The following is a 15,471-nucleotide window of genomic DNA, read 5'->3' as shown; positions in this document are numbered from 1 at the left end:
AACATAATTAACAGTCAATGCTCATTGCTCATTAAGGATTGTATTTAGATCCAATTAGTTCACTCCGCCAAGGTTAAAACGCGTATCGCCTGTTGTGCGAATATTCTTCACGACTGTCGAAGTCGACTTAAAAGTGCGTATATATACGTGGTGTTACCAAAGCCATGTTGAACTTGTATGTCCCGAAATATTGACATAGGCGGCGGAATCGGAGATCGGAGGAATGTTGTAGTGAGCATTTCGGCGGTTCGCGATAGACCCGTTGGCAGACGACGACGAATCTGGGATGCAAAAGCAATATCGGCAGCAAGATGATATTTCACAAGGTGGTAATTAGCATAATATCATAGCAATAATGGCGATGACAAATTGAAAAAGAAATTAAACACAATAAACACATTATGTTTCAGCGAACCAGATATGAAGTGGTGAAAATCTGCACCGATAGGGATGAAATGAGCCGAGTAGGCCTACGCTATAATGTAAGCGTAAGTACTGAGTATTGAATCTATTCCATACGTGACGGAGCGACGCAAGGCGGTTATATAACCTTGTGAGTAATTTGAGCTTTGAAGTAGAAGTTACTAACAATTATTACTAACAATTATGCCGGGTTGTCCGGGTGTGTTGACAGCTCAAAAGTATAGTAATGAAATATTAACACGTCAAGATGAATGTAATCGTAGCGTAACGCGGGGACTTCGTCAGAAATTACGAAGTAACGTCGTGAAAGTAGAATGTACAAGATGTAAAGAGAGGTAATAACAATAGCTTAAGTAATGACAAATGTGTGTATTGTTAGGTAGCCTAATGGCATGTATGAATTTAGTGCTGCGAACACGCAGTCATGTAAAGAAAAGTCCCTAGCGATATGTACACCGCATGGTATACCACAAATCCAGACATATCGCTGGATCTGCGCGCCATATGCTATCCAGATATAAAAAGGTTTCCGGAAATAAATTGACGTGTGCCGTTAAACACGCCGCGACAGTTAATGCACAAATGCGTAAGTAAGAATCGTGCTTCACATTAAAAGTATATATATCATATACATGACTGTAACGCTTTTGTAAGTACGGACTTCCTAGTTGATCAAAGAAATGACTCAGATTGCGATGCGAACGTCAGCATAAGATTTCGTAAATATCGCGAGTCTGGTTTATTTCATCGAATAAGAAAGGTGGTTCCATATGTAGTAAAAAGTTGTCTAGCTATTATGCTATCCCTGTTGGTTGCTCGAACCTCGAACATTAAAACCCCTACCATGCTTTACTTCGTCAATGTGATTTGAACTATTTAAAATTGACCGTTTGTCACACTGAAGTGAACTTAAATTTCCGTTGCTAGAGTACTCAATTCCTCACAGCGTGCGGTATAATTTTCTTGCGTAGATCCCATTACCTTTATCCCTTATCTGTATCTATTATTTTTAACTCAGGATTAATTTTACTCGTAAAATTTCTGTGATCAAATAATTGGAACTTGTTATTTTCGTCAATGAATAATGATCGACTTTTCATACGGCTCCCACATGTGACCGAGTAGTTTTCCGAAATAGGTGCTTCTTTTATATTTTCCTACAGCAAGGTTTGTTCATCTATATAGTAAAGTCATATTATAATCGGTTTCCGATTTATTCATTTGCGATGCTGGTCGCTGGGACATTTCCAAATTGAATTCCACCACCATATGAATTGAATTCGGGTACTGGTGACGATAAGCGCCTAAGAATCGGGCGGCCTCGGTTCGACTCCCGTTGGAGGTTTGTCCGGGCTGATCCTGCTTTCCGTTTGTCAAAGAGATATTTTAACATCTTACCATACTCAAAAGAATTATTCACAACATTAACAATTGTTAAAAATCTAGTTTCACTTACTTGATACGCGGGCCGGACAAAATCCCTTCGCGGGCCGGACAAAATCCCTTCGCGGGCCGGATAGCCTACTACACAACAACCTCTGCTCTGCCGCCTGCTAAGCCGACGCCGCCCTATCAGACATTACGGGAAACTCAAGTTCAGAATGGCGGTTTGATAAAACCATCTATTTAGACGCATTTGAAAGTCGACTTCGATAGTCGTGAAGAATATTCGCAGAACAGGCTATATGCGTTTTAACCTTGGCAGAGTTAACTGATTGTATAATGTATATAGATACAATCATTAATGAGCAATGAGCATTGACTGTTAATCATCCCAGGCAGGTTCGCGGCCTATTGTTCGGTCTTCACTAAAGACTGATAGACATTTGACATTTCCCCATCGCGGTGAACTTCTTAATCCTTGACAGATTAGGATTGATTGACTTTTCTCTATAATATTATAATAATTTTCGGCAATCGCACGTGGAAACCACGCTTCTCTTGCATGGCCGGTTAGCGCGGGAACAATCCCGTGACCCGTATACCCAAAGTGGATTTTGATTGACAGACATTTCTCGCAATCTCTTCCGAGATACTGAGTTGTTTTGCCTATATTTTGAGATACTTGCTACTTGGTTTGTATACTTTTTCTCTATTGCGCCAGACTTAATGCCGCCGCCCCCGTACCGTCTATAATGTGATATTTGGTCTCCCCGCTGTCAGAGATGAGCATGGATTAGGATTAGGTTTTGAAAAAACAGGATTTGTGAAATTTTGTCGGATTTTGATATTTTCATGTGATTTTACGGCAGTTAGTCTGATGAGATGCTACGAGCAGAGAGAAGATTAAAAAATGGATAGCAATATATATATGCAATTCCCGATCATATTGACCGATTCAATAATAAATTATAGAAGATTTCGCGCATGGCGCGTCTGTATACAATATAAGGTCACTCACTGAACAGTACAACAGCTCTCGTTGATAAGTAGCGGGGGAAAAGTACAGCATGGTGGGGAGTGTGGAGGGCGCGACCCCCCAGAAGTTTGTATTATCACCCAATTGGGGCCTAACCAACGTCGCAAATTCTCAGGTGTGCGACAAGTCATTCTGGCATTTTGGAAAAAACACTGCATAATATTGAAGATAAGCTATGCAGACAACCAGATGCGACATAAAAGCTGTCTAACTTTTATAGCACACTGATAAATAAGCACACGTGTCCATGTCCATGAAACCAATCATGGCATTGCCGATCAATAAGGTATTGTCCACATTATAATTGGGCTGCTATGTATTTGTAAAATTCTTTGAATCGTTTCAAATCGCTTCAAATCAACTCATTTATAAGGTATTCTGTTCGTTTCGACTGAAATAAAAAGCCGTATCCGACATAAACTGCTTGGAAAACGACGAAATGTGGTTTGTTGGTGGGTAATTAAACATCAATTCAGTATGTTTGCATAAACAACCAATAGCCACCGCATTAACACGTGAATAAATATTTAGGCAACTTTCTTGCAAGGGTGCCGCGAGCGTTATATAATTTTTCTAGTGTGTCAAAAGCCGACAAAGTTTGGGAATCACTGATATGTCTTGAACAGGGTTCCTTATTTAGATCCAGATTTTAACGAGAATAGATTCCCAAAACCAAACATCTTGAATAGCGGCTTGTGGCGCTGTGACTGCGTAGTGCACCAATGGTGTAGGACACGAATTCACTTTTGGATCCGGAATAGGCTTCTATTTCTACAGCCAAGTATACTCTACAGTTGTTGGCATTTGATGAAACCCAGTTTTCTTGACCGACTCAAAGCCAATATCGACTTTTCGTCTGATTGTTTTGGACTCATCGAACCGTAACTACAGCATGGAACCCGGTTACGTGGATGAACGGTATTCGGCCATGAATCTCCGGAACGAATCTCTCTCCATCAAAGCGAATATATGTTTCTGCGCTTCTTCAAACGTGCTTTCCTTCGGTTCGGACAGTCCCAGCTCGGTTCGATATCGCGTGGTCGCGTCTAAGTTGACCTGTGACCGTTTTTGATAACGGTAAGTCACGAAACTATAGCCCAGACCAGGGTTGAAAGACTTGTAACCATGTCACAAGGTCAGAGGTGGTCAAAGTAGTCAAGAAAGCTACTCAACTAGAAGTAGAATATGTGACGAAAAAATCTACTCAAGTACGAGCAGAAGTACTCTTCCATAAGCAACCTACTAGAAGTAGAATTGACTGACTTTATATCTACTCTCAAGTAAGTAAGTTTGTGAAAACGATAGTAATTACGTCGCATGGATTGTCAAAAGCTGCAAATAGAGTTATGCCAAATGTGCGGAGCTTGATTCACATTGATGCATCTAGGAGGCATCCAATTTTCAACAGCATAAGCATTCGCCCGCATCATGGGATGAAAATTATAGTGTTGGTATAGAGAGGAAATGCGATGCTAGTCCTCTGTTTACTTGAACAGTCCATTTTGGAAAATGTCATGTTATCGCGCCCTCCCCCCATATTATAAGGCCCGTATAGTTTAGTTGGAAAGCAATACGGAGAAGTTGTATCTGATAAGGTGTAAACGTTGATAAAAAATATGTTGGATCGTAAAAATGACATATTGTATAGGCCTATAGCTTTATTTCATCAAATTTAAGGCATTACTTAACTTGCTTTTAAACTTCAACATGTGTGCTCTCCAGAAAAAAATACTGAAACTAATTAGAACTCAAGTATGATACTGTGAATTGAAAGAGAAATACCAATACTGCTTGGGGGAAGCGAGTGGCGCAGTCGTTAGCCACGACACCAATGGTTGGTGGTTCGAGTCTCGGCTCTGCCATGTTTCTATGTGTCGGAGGTTTATCTGGGCTCCTCATCGCCGAACCCGCTGTAAATACAGCGCGTTGGAAAGCTCAGAAGAAGAGGGAGCCGAACTCTTGAAAGGAGGCAGCAAATGAGCCGAAAAAAAGACTCAAGTTCAAGAAGACATGCCATTATGAAATATATGAAATTTACTGTGTGAGCGCAAATAACCACGAGTTGCAAGCGCCAATTATATGAGTTAATAAAAACAACAACAACCAATACTGCTTCTAAAAGCGGAAAATGTATTCCATGTCCAAAAAGTTTCAAAGGTGCGGTATGCTAAAATTGGTCTAAAGCTAAAAAAAAAGTTAGAGTTCACTTTTCCATATTACGGCACGCCATGGACTGCTATATTACGATATGATAAGTAAATGCTAGATTGCGAAACACCAGTTTCAAACGTTATGATGGGTCATATATACTGTGATGAAATATAGGGATGGTGTGAACGGGAGGTTCAAACGTTCTGTGTGTGAACCTCGTAAATTTAGAAGTTCTCGTTCACAAACGAGCCTTGGTAGGTTCTGCACAGTGAAACTTTTTCATACATTACAATTTTAAGGTCAATATAGCATCTTTGGTTGTAATTTATTGCATTTCCACTGCGGCCCACTCTATGCATGCCTTTGGCAGCATAAAAACATCCACACTAAAAGAGCATGACCGCGACAATCTCAAAAATTTTAACTGCTTTGTTACAAAAGTTTGCTCTAAATATCCAGCTTTCTGTTTGTGAATATTTAGTGACTCTCTGCTGTGAGCTTGACCCGCTATCACACAACGTCAAGAGCGAAATACGCTACATGTAGGTACTATAACTAGTCAGCGAATGATGCTTATTCAACCAATTTCATTGATATCGTGTTCTGATGTAAATAATCTAGCAAGCGTACTGGGTCCATCTTGATTTCATATACTTATTCTATCATAAAAACCAGATTAGTGCGATTGGGGTGTCGGTTACTGCTGTATAATCTGTTAATGGGGTAAAAACCGTTTTACACTCTGTTCAATATCAACGTAGCAACACTCAAAAGCCGAATTCATTGCCCGGTGTGGCCTAGACCGTTAAGGCGTAGGCCTAAGAATAATATATTCCTTTGCAAGTCCTCGTCGAAATTGTTGGCAAGGCGATGGAAGTATATTGATTTTCTGGGGTTATTTTTATCATTTGATTGCTCCAGTTAATACCTTCGGCATTGTGGCATTATGTGGCCCGAGTCGTCACTAGGTATCGTGTACTTTAATATATATCATTTCACTGATATGCTGGGTTGAAATTATAAATATGACGTCATGTGACGTCATGAGGTTCACGTTCGTGTTCCCACAGAACATTTCAAAAAGGTTCGTGTTCACATGAACCTGAACCTTTCAGAGGCTCACACCATCCCTAATGAAATATTTCATATGGGCGACAATGCGGTGTGAAAGGAACCACGCAACCCACTACCTAAACTATATTCTTACGTTCGTGAAATCATATTGGTCACGCCATATTCACTGCTGTGCGCGAAGCGCGATGAGAATTCTGAACTTTAATTAACTTTTATGAAAATTAAATGTTGATACTCCGTCAAAACAGCTCCGAAATTCCTCAGGCTATCCTCCTGATTGGAAGATTAAACTACTTGTACTTGACAAACTGAAATAGCGAAAAGTATCATCAAGTAGAAGTAGCAGTAAATTGGACCACTTGAGTAAGTACCCAAGTAGCGGAAAACTACTTGAGTACTTCAAAAACGTAGAAGTACTTCGTTACTGACCACCTCTGCGTTTCACAAGTCAATTTCAATTTTATAGTTTTGACTCGAGTCAAGTCGAGTCATTTTCAATTCACCACCGAGCCAGGTCCGAGTCATAGTGCTGAGACTCGAGTTGTTGACAGTTTAGAGTGCTCGGGTTCGAGGCATAAAGTCTTGTTAACTAGAGTTACCATATGGCTCTCCTTTTTCGGGAAATCCAAAATGTCCTATACTTTTTGGAAGTTTATCCTTTTTTACAGCTTTGACAGCCGACAACCTGAACTAAAAAAACGCCATAAATGACGCGAAATCTGTGATCGAGCAAGTCATTCGGGAGAAGCACTGCATAAATGACCTTTTTTTTATTCAACACTACAAGATTTCCAGTACAAATTTTAGCATCAGCAGATGTGTGTCCTCCTTTCCGGGTTCCAAAATATGGTACAGGTATAGCTCTACTTAAAGGGGCACTGCGCTCTAAAAATGATGTGGTCTCAAATTGAAGATAAAAACGAACAAAAATTTTTGGCCGCGGCCATTTCCTTCAGAACGCCACCGTAATGGAGCTGCAATTTATTGAAATTTCTACAAGACCAGCTGACGCGGCTGCTTAACCCGTTACATGGCACGATATCATCACAGCCGCGCTTGCTCGACGCGATTAGGCAGTCACGCAGAGAACGAATTTTAGATAGTTGTCAGCTGACGTTATGAAGGAAATGTGTCTAAGTTTCGTTTTCTGTGTGACTGCCTTATCGCGTCGAACAAGTGTGACGATGAAGACACCGTGCCATGTAACGGGTTAAGCAGCCGCGGCAGCTGGTCTTGTAGAAATTTCAATAAATTGCAGCTCCATTACGGTGGCGTTCTGAAGGAAATGGCCGCGGCCAAAAATTTTTGTTCGTTTTTATCTTCAATTTGAGACCACATCATTTTTAGAGCGCAGTGCCCCTTTAAACGCAGTTTTATAACTCTGTTTGGTGGCATCGAATGTTTGGCATTCATAATATTTTAACTTTCCATATGCTTTTAACAATTGTCGCATTTTCAAGTAGGCCTATCATTACTAATAGACGAAATAACAATAATTTGGTAAAGTATTCTTCGAAATTACAACGAATTGCCTGTCTTGGCCGTTCTAGTTTCGAGTCATATGACTTGGTCCGAAGCATGCGCGATGACTCATGTCGACTCGTAAGCAAATCGAGTCAAGTCGAGAAAAAAAATGACCCAAGTCAAGTCGAGTCACCAAAATATCGCGACTCGAGTGGACTCGAGTCATTTCAGCCCTCCTCAGAACCTAATGACTTTGCTACAACCCTGAATCTCACCTCTTTTGGGGCTCGTTCCGCGAGGAATGTGTTGAAAATTTTCGCGGCAGTTTTCGCTCTCCGACTCGATTTCACGTTTCTGTATCGTTCGCATTCCAGCCAAAAGTCCAAGTTTTCTTCACTGTACTCAGATCGCAGGAAGGCGCGGAATTGAGACCGCGTTTCTGAACGATGTCCACACTCAAGTCGAAATACATGCAGTTCGTACTGACTGAATACTAGTCAGTGCTCAAAATCACCGGACCCTAACATATCGAACTCGCCAACTGAGAAATTGTCACTCAATCTCCAACGCTTGTCTCCTTATGTTATATCTTTTGATATTTTAATTCAGCATGCGTCTTATTTGCATCGACTGAATCTGGGTTCTTATACTGCATGAAGTCTACAGACCCCTTATGGATCCACGAACTAGTTATCTGGAGTTCTTGAAAGGGAAATGGATTTCAGGATCGAAACAGCCTGAATTGTCGCTGTGGAATCAAAGTAAATAGCTTATGTCCATTTTTTTAAATTTTGAGATCCATTTCCAAATTTACGGAAAATCAAGTTTTTGTGTAATTTTCACTCTTTTCAATTATACCTTGGCAATGTCTATGATTACTACATTGTAATAAAGTTAATCATGGCCAAGATAAGGCTGAAAGAAAGTGAAAACTTTACATACAATGTTCTCAAAATGTGTAAACTGGTATTTTGCGGGGTACGCGTAACCAATACCCACAAAAAAAAGAGGTTCTCGATGAAAGAGGTTTAAAAACCGCCTGTCTAGATGCTGATGGGTGTCTGATTTCACAGACTGCTACAAGTCATTTCGACACCTTCCTATCATTTCATGGTATCCCAATCTAGTGGTGTGTTGATCTATGATGAAATTATTATTAACTGAACCGAACTGAACAACTCAAACTTACCTGGTCGCAGTAGAATCGCCATGAACGAGTCCGCTTCGCCTTCGCTCCTGTTAAATTCGTACAAGATTCGCACAGATTCGAGTTAGGAAACTTCGAACCCGAACCAACCAGGACGAGACGTCCCGCGACTCGCATCCTTTCTGCTTCAGGCTCGAGTTGCTCCATTGAGACGTTCCGCCTTGCGCGTGGTCGATCGTATTTCGCCGATTCCACATTTTCATCGCGATCGGTCGCTTGACAGACTTGCACAAACTATGCCAGTCTAGTTCGTTGACGGTGGACTAACTAGAGTAGTTCTAGTTCTAGTTGTGGATTTTAAAAAGTGAGTAATAAATATTGTTCTAGATGTGGACTTTTAAAAGCGAGTAGTTCTAGTTGCGTATTTGAAAAAGTGACTATAAATCTAGTTCTAGTTGCTCATTTTGAAAATCCAGCACTTTGCGCAAGAGTCTGACTCGATTGCAACAAAGGGATTCTAATATGAAGTATCGATTATCGCGTCACAACATCGTCACGAACGGCGGGCGTGTGGACTGCTGAATAATTTACAATGCCAATTCAATGTGCTTATGACGTCTATAAAATGTCTGATATCAAGTGTGTTTTGGGACAGCTTTCCCAAAGGTATTGCCTCCCGAACGGATTTTCGTATTTTTGTCATCATCAACTAGCTGTTAGTATATTTGTGATGAGGTTTTCGCGGCTTTGATTGAAGTAGGGTATACCCACATTTTACCTCAGAATTAAGGTCTTAAGGTGATTCAAATAACAACTTATTACGCTATTGGCTACCTAAGCTGAACACGATGACTTACTCATGTATTTATGTCTTGAGATTTATTCCACTCCTACTTACGTTTTCAGGCAAAACTGCTTACGTTTCATATTTTGGATTTTGTGAAGTAGAAAGTAGTTTAGGGTTACGACCAGAGGTGGTCAGTAACGAAGTACTTCTACTTTTTCGAAGTACTAAGTAGTTTTCCTCTACTTCTGGTACTTACTCAAGTAGATCTGATTTTCGCTACTTCCACTTGTAGTTCGTAATATTTTGTGATCTACTTACCTACTTTTCGCTATTTTCAGTTTGTCAAGTAGAAGTAGCTCAATCCCCCAATCAGAAGATAGCATGAGGAATTTCGGGGCTGTTTTACGGAGCATTAACATTCAATTTTCATAAAAGTTGAATAAAGCCCAGAATTTTCGTCACGCTTCGCGCGCAGTGGATGCGGAGTAACCAGTATGATTTCACGATAGTATCGGTGAATATAATTTAGGTAGCGGGTTGGCGTGGTTCCGTTCACCCAAAGTTGTCGTCCTTTGCCCATATGAAATATTTCATCGCAGTATATATGTCTCATCACAACGTGTGAAACTGATGTTTCGCAATCTATAGCATTTACTTATCATATCTTAATTTAGCATGTCCATGGTGTGTCCTAATCTGGAAAAGCTGACTCTTACTTTTTTTTTTAGTTTTAGAGCTGTTTTAGCATACCACCTTTGAAACTTTCTGGACTAAAGACATGAAACACATGTTCCGCTTTTAGAAGTAGTATTTATAGTTCACTTTCAATTCCCATGCAGTATCGTGTACTTTGAGTTCTAATTAATATCAGTTATTTTATCTGGATAACATTGCCTACATGTTTAAGTATAAAAGTAAGCGTGATAATGCCATTGATTTCCGGAAATGAAGCTACACAATATGGCATTTTTACGGTCCATCACATTTTTTATTATCGTTTACCAATCGCGTTAAGTGTTTGTTTACATACACCGCACCCTATAGGCCAGGGGCGGGCAACATACGGCCCGCGGACAGTTTCCCGTCTTACATGATAATGTGGCCCGCGACCCCAGTCTGCCGAGATTCCCCACTGCTTGCTTAAACGTCAAATTTTAGTGACTGTATGTTATTACATACGTGTGTGCTCACTGCGCAGCGTGAGTAGGCTTGCATTATCGGCATTTATCATGTACTCGACCCTAATTAATTGATATATTGGTCAATTTGGGGTACCGGGCTTATCGAACACCTGGAAATCTCAATTAGGGATTGCACCATGCGTTAATTGATCAGAGAGAATCGGACATGGCGGCGGCTGTATGACAATGCTCTTCTCAAATCAACATTGTTTTCGTCATTATCGGCGGGAAATGGGTTTGAAAAGACATAGCTGTCGTTAACTCTTTCGACGCCGAGCTAAATTTGACGATTGTCTTCAAAACGCCGCGATTTTCACCAAATAACCCCAATTTCAACCGATCGTAACTTCGTCGCTACCTTAGCTACTGAGACGTACCTACGTCCGTATTGTAGCCGCGAACGATATCTATCTAATGATGCGTAACGTGCCTTGATTGATCCTGTCGTGTTGCTAGGACAGGCTTCGGTACGAACTGAAGTTTGGCTGATTTCAGGCGCACCTGCCAAGGTATGGATTTTGTTGGTGTTTCTATGGTACTTATAGATTAGCTGTGACGTTGTAAATTTCACAGAATGTTCTTATTATATTATATATAGATAATATATTATCCTTAAATCGTTAATTCCTTTTCAATGGCAATGCGGAGGTTCAGAACCGTCGTGAAATACTGCTGCCGACATGATCTTCGGCCGTCGATGCTTCAAGGTTATCATTGTGACGTCAAATCCGCAATAATGGCTCGAAAATTTGACTTCTGCTAGTACCGGTACTCAAGTTTATTTTTCAGGCGCAGTAACATACTGACGGAGCCCATTTGTGTACGATTACAAGCAACGATCTGCACAAAAACATCATTATTTGTCTCCGTTGAGTCCTCGTCATCTCCCGATGCAATTTTACGTTTGAAAAACTTGAATAAATACGTCTATATTGGTGTGAAGTCTGTGTTGTCGCAGTACATGTACTGACTTGGTGGTTTAGTAGATCCGTATATTAACTTAAAGCGATGTGTCGCTAAGGATTGGTGATAATGATGTAAAATGTCTTTAGGTATTGGCATCTGTTGAAAATCATTACCGTCGTGGAAATATATATCAAATAAAGTTACTATTCCGTACAGGTAATCCAGCGAAATTGCCTCTTAGTAGCAAGTCTTGAATTTTGAATTCATTACCGCACAATGCCCCGACTGCCATGGATGCAAAACGGCATGTCAGATTTTCGAGACAAAAATACGCTCTCTCGATTTAGCGAACATATGGGGATACGCGGCGTTTTGAAGACAATCTCTAGCGAACATATGGGGATACGCGGCGTCGAAAGAGTTAAAAGACATTCATTAAATACGATTTATTTCTTATATATGTAAATATAAGTGGGTGAATATTGTATCGATGCAGCAATCCGGCCCGCCAAGTATTTAATTTTCCTGTAATCGGCCCGCCGATTCGAGAAGTTGCCCGCCCCTGCTATAGGCCTACAACTTCTCCGTATTGCTCTTCGAATAAACTACGGGCCCTATAATATGGAGAAGGGCGTCATACCACGACATTTCCAAAAACGTGCTGTTCGAGAAAACAGAGGATTAGTATCGCTTTTCTATATCAATACTATTATTTTCATCCCATGATGCGGACGAATGATTATGCTGTCGAAAATTAGATACCTCCTGCATGGTATGCATAAATATGAATCAAGATCGGCCCCTTTCGCATAGCTCAATTTGTATCTTTTGACAATCCATGCGAACGAATTAGGATCGTTTTCACAACTACTTACTTACTTGAGTATATTTAAAGTGCATCAATTCTACTTTTACTTCAAGTAGTTTCAGATTACTTCGGTTACGACACAGTGCCAGGGATGGTCAGTAACAGACTACTCAAGTAGGATTTGACCGCACTCACTACATTCTCAGGTGATTATGTTTCTAGACCTCCTTGGACAGTGTTTGACACAGAACTACTTACTTTTTTTTATTGGATTTTGTTAAGTGAAAAAAATTCAAGTAGACATCGCCTTGTCACAATGCGATAGGGTAATGTGATTATTATTTTCCTCGGAACACGCAAAAAGTATCCCGAGTTGACTTTGGACGCCTAGCCCGTTGCTTCGGATCTTGTACGATTATATGAAAGCTAATAATATTGCATCGCGATAATTATCAATTATTTATGATCATTTTCCCGACCCGAGCGAGACATTGTTGATGAAATGCTGCTGTGAGGTCCCAGGAGAGTTGACGGTCGAATATATTTGCGACAAAGACCTCACGAATGCACAGCCATGCGGAAATAAGTCAAATTTTACGACGATTCGCGGTAATGAAATATTTATAGTGTCCGCGATGTTATGAAAATTGTGTAAAACGTATTTTCGTAAGAAATTTCAAGTTCACTGCATTAAAATGCGCAGTCTAATTCATTTCTATCGTTCAAATTTACATAAAATAATCCCATCTTTCATCGAGGATGTAGAATTGTAGAGTTACAGTTCTTTACACTTTATAGCCTATTGGATGTTGCTTCGAATAGTCCATAGATCGACACGTAGGCTAATTAACATATGTCAAATAACATATATTGTGTTTTATGACCTGGGACGAATTTAGGTAGGGTTTCCGTACGTCCTCTTTTTTGACAATTTTGAAAGTATCCTTGGAGAGTTCTTGTAGAAAGCAAGACCTTTTTTTTAGTCAACCGGCCACAAAGACAGATAAATTTACCATTTCTTCAGGATTTTATTTTAATGTTGTAAGTCTGAAATTTTTTGAAAGAGTATCGCCTTTTCAGGTTTCCAAAATATGGTAACCCTACTGTTACGCAGCGATCGGCCGAGCTCCCAGAGCGACTAAAATTGTATATCCGTTACCATTGTTGCCATGACAATGGGATGCAAATATATCCAAACATTAATGCATATATAATATATATAGCCTACTTGACAAAATTCGAAATGCGTAACTAAATAGTTTCGCTTCAAATCTGGTGAAATAGAGCTGGATATTAACTGAAGTAGAGCATAATAGGGTTACCATACGTCCTCTTTTAAGAGGATTTGTCCTCTTTTTTGACTGTTTTGAAAGTGTCCTCGGAGGACGCCCTTTTGTCCTCTTTTTTGAGATTTTGTCCTCTTTTTTGAAAATTTAGGTCAGATTTAGAGCAAACTGCGAGTGATATGCCGCAAATTAGCACAGAAGTGAAGCTCCGGCGGGTATTTCGGAGTGAAAAACGATGATTTTAGCTCTGAACGAAAAGAGGCCCTTTTTTTAGTAATCCACCTGGCAATGTGGAGAGAAAACGGTTTTTGAGTTCTGAGCGGAAAAGATGATTTTTTTTTAGTCAACCGATCACAAAGTGGGAAAAATTCACCGGTTTTGGGGATTTATACTCCGGATTTGCAAGTTGCAAATTACTGAAAAAGTGTCCTCTTTTTAGATTTCCAAAATATGGTAAGCCTAGAGTATAACTACTTACCCAGTTGAGTAACTCGTGCAGGTATATAGACAGAATAAATTTGAGCAAAACTTCGTTATGCGCCTTCTGTAGGCTATCATCCCATCACATTAAAGAATATCACCCATGCATGACGCTGAATAACTGACTTGAATCGCGGGTTCTATAGTTAAGATTCGTTGTAGCTCGATGATAAAATATATGAGCTCATGGTTCGAAACGAGCGTGACCGCGTGCCTGACTTATCACTCGAAACCTCGCATCGGATCATTAAAATTCAACCCTGGATGTGCGACATGCATAGCGAGAAACGCGCAGACGCGGACACTTGTCCATTTTACGTTGTCAACATAACAAGATTTCGAGTAAATATTTCAAAATCAGCTGTTTTCAAGTTCGGTAAACTATCTTTTATGATTTGATAAAAGTGTCCTCCTTTCCCGATTACAAAATATGGTAATAACCCTACTATTAGCCTACTTTTCATCCAGTGTGCATGCCTTTTCTGTACATTGTCCCCAGGCGCTGGCGTGTGTCTGATTTCAGATACTACTTCATGTTGTTTCTGCACACCCTCCTACCTTTTCAATATAGTTATTCGAATCTTCTAGTGTTTTGATCTGATATACAGTCATCTCCTGGTTAAGTACGCAACTTGATCCTGAGTAGTTTGTGCGTACTTATGTGGTAGTGCGTACTTAGCAGATATGCAACCACCTAGTGAAGATATGCGTGCATCTAAGCACAAATTTTGCATTTATACGTCATTGACGATACGTTGCCCAACAAAGTGCCTGTAGTTGAGGATCACTTACTGTGTCATGCCTCACAGGATCAAGCAGGACATGCTTCCGATCCCAAAAGCACTTTTGAATGCTTCAGCGAAAACTGAAACAGGCGACGTTGGAAGCCATATGCAGAAAAGAGTGCAAAATATACAAAGAGCTTCTTGGAGGTACAGAACTTCAATATACAATTAAATAGTATATTCATATTGAAATGAACCCGAATATTTTCGGCTGACACTCGTCAGGGGTAATCGTCAGCAACTAGTAGTATTTTGTGATACGATTGTTGATATACAATGTTCTTTCCAATTCTCTACTAGTTGCTGACGATTACCCCTGACGAGTGTCAGCCGAAAATATTCGGGTTCATTTCAATATGAATATACTATTTAATTAAAATATACAAAAGAGTGCAAAATCAGATCACTTTACACGACATGTTCAAGCATTGAACTATTGTTTAATTGACGTTCAAGTTTTCCAGTTAATGTAGTTGCTGTTGAAATGAAAAAAATTGCTGAAAAAGTTGAACCCAGAATTTGTGAAGAATTTCTGCGTACTTATTTGGGATGCGAACTTA

General features: G+C 40.0%; 1 protein-coding gene across 1 annotated transcript; it reads right to left on the bottom strand.

The window, feature by feature from the left end:
* Nucleotides 1-1,868: 1,868 nt before the first annotated feature.
* On the bottom strand, nucleotides 1,869-9,018 carry LOC145443242 (regulator of G-protein signaling 4-like). The gene is made up of 4 exons (XM_080321231.1): nucleotides 8,829-9,018; nucleotides 8,721-8,767; nucleotides 7,807-7,970; nucleotides 1,869-3,898 (listed from the first exon to the last, which is right to left on the bottom strand). Exons 1-4 carry the CDS (start codon nucleotides 8,939-8,941, stop codon nucleotides 3,746-3,748), a joined length of 477 nt encoding a protein of 158 aa, XP_080177357.1. The 5' UTR covers nucleotides 8,942-9,018; the 3' UTR covers nucleotides 1,869-3,745.
* Between the last annotated feature and the right edge of the window lie 6,453 nt (nucleotides 9,019-15,471).

This window comes from Botryllus schlosseri, chromosome 7, assembly GCF_051294905.1.
Source record: "Botryllus schlosseri isolate E-star chromosome 7, Bs_hap1, whole genome shotgun sequence".
Lineage (NCBI taxonomy): Eukaryota > Metazoa > Chordata > Ascidiacea > Stolidobranchia > Styelidae > Botryllus > Botryllus schlosseri.
Note: the sequence above shows the minus strand (reverse complement) of the source record. Positions and strands in the feature narration are given on the sequence as shown.

Excerpts from the sequence above, each read along its gene's own strand:
- LOC145443242 (XM_080321231.1), bottom strand. The coding sequence starts at position 8,941 with ATGAAAATGTGGAATCGGCGAAATACGATCGACCACGCGCAAGGCGGA. Across the intron at positions 8,768-8,828 it reads TCGCGGGACGTCTCGTCCTG|GAGCGAAGGCGAAGCGGACT; the intron begins GTTGGTTCGGGT and ends CGAATTTAACAG. Across the intron at positions 7,971-8,720 it reads GGCGATTCTACTGCGACCAG|AAACGCGGTCTCAATTCCGC; the intron begins GTAAGTTTGAGT and ends GACATCGTTCAG.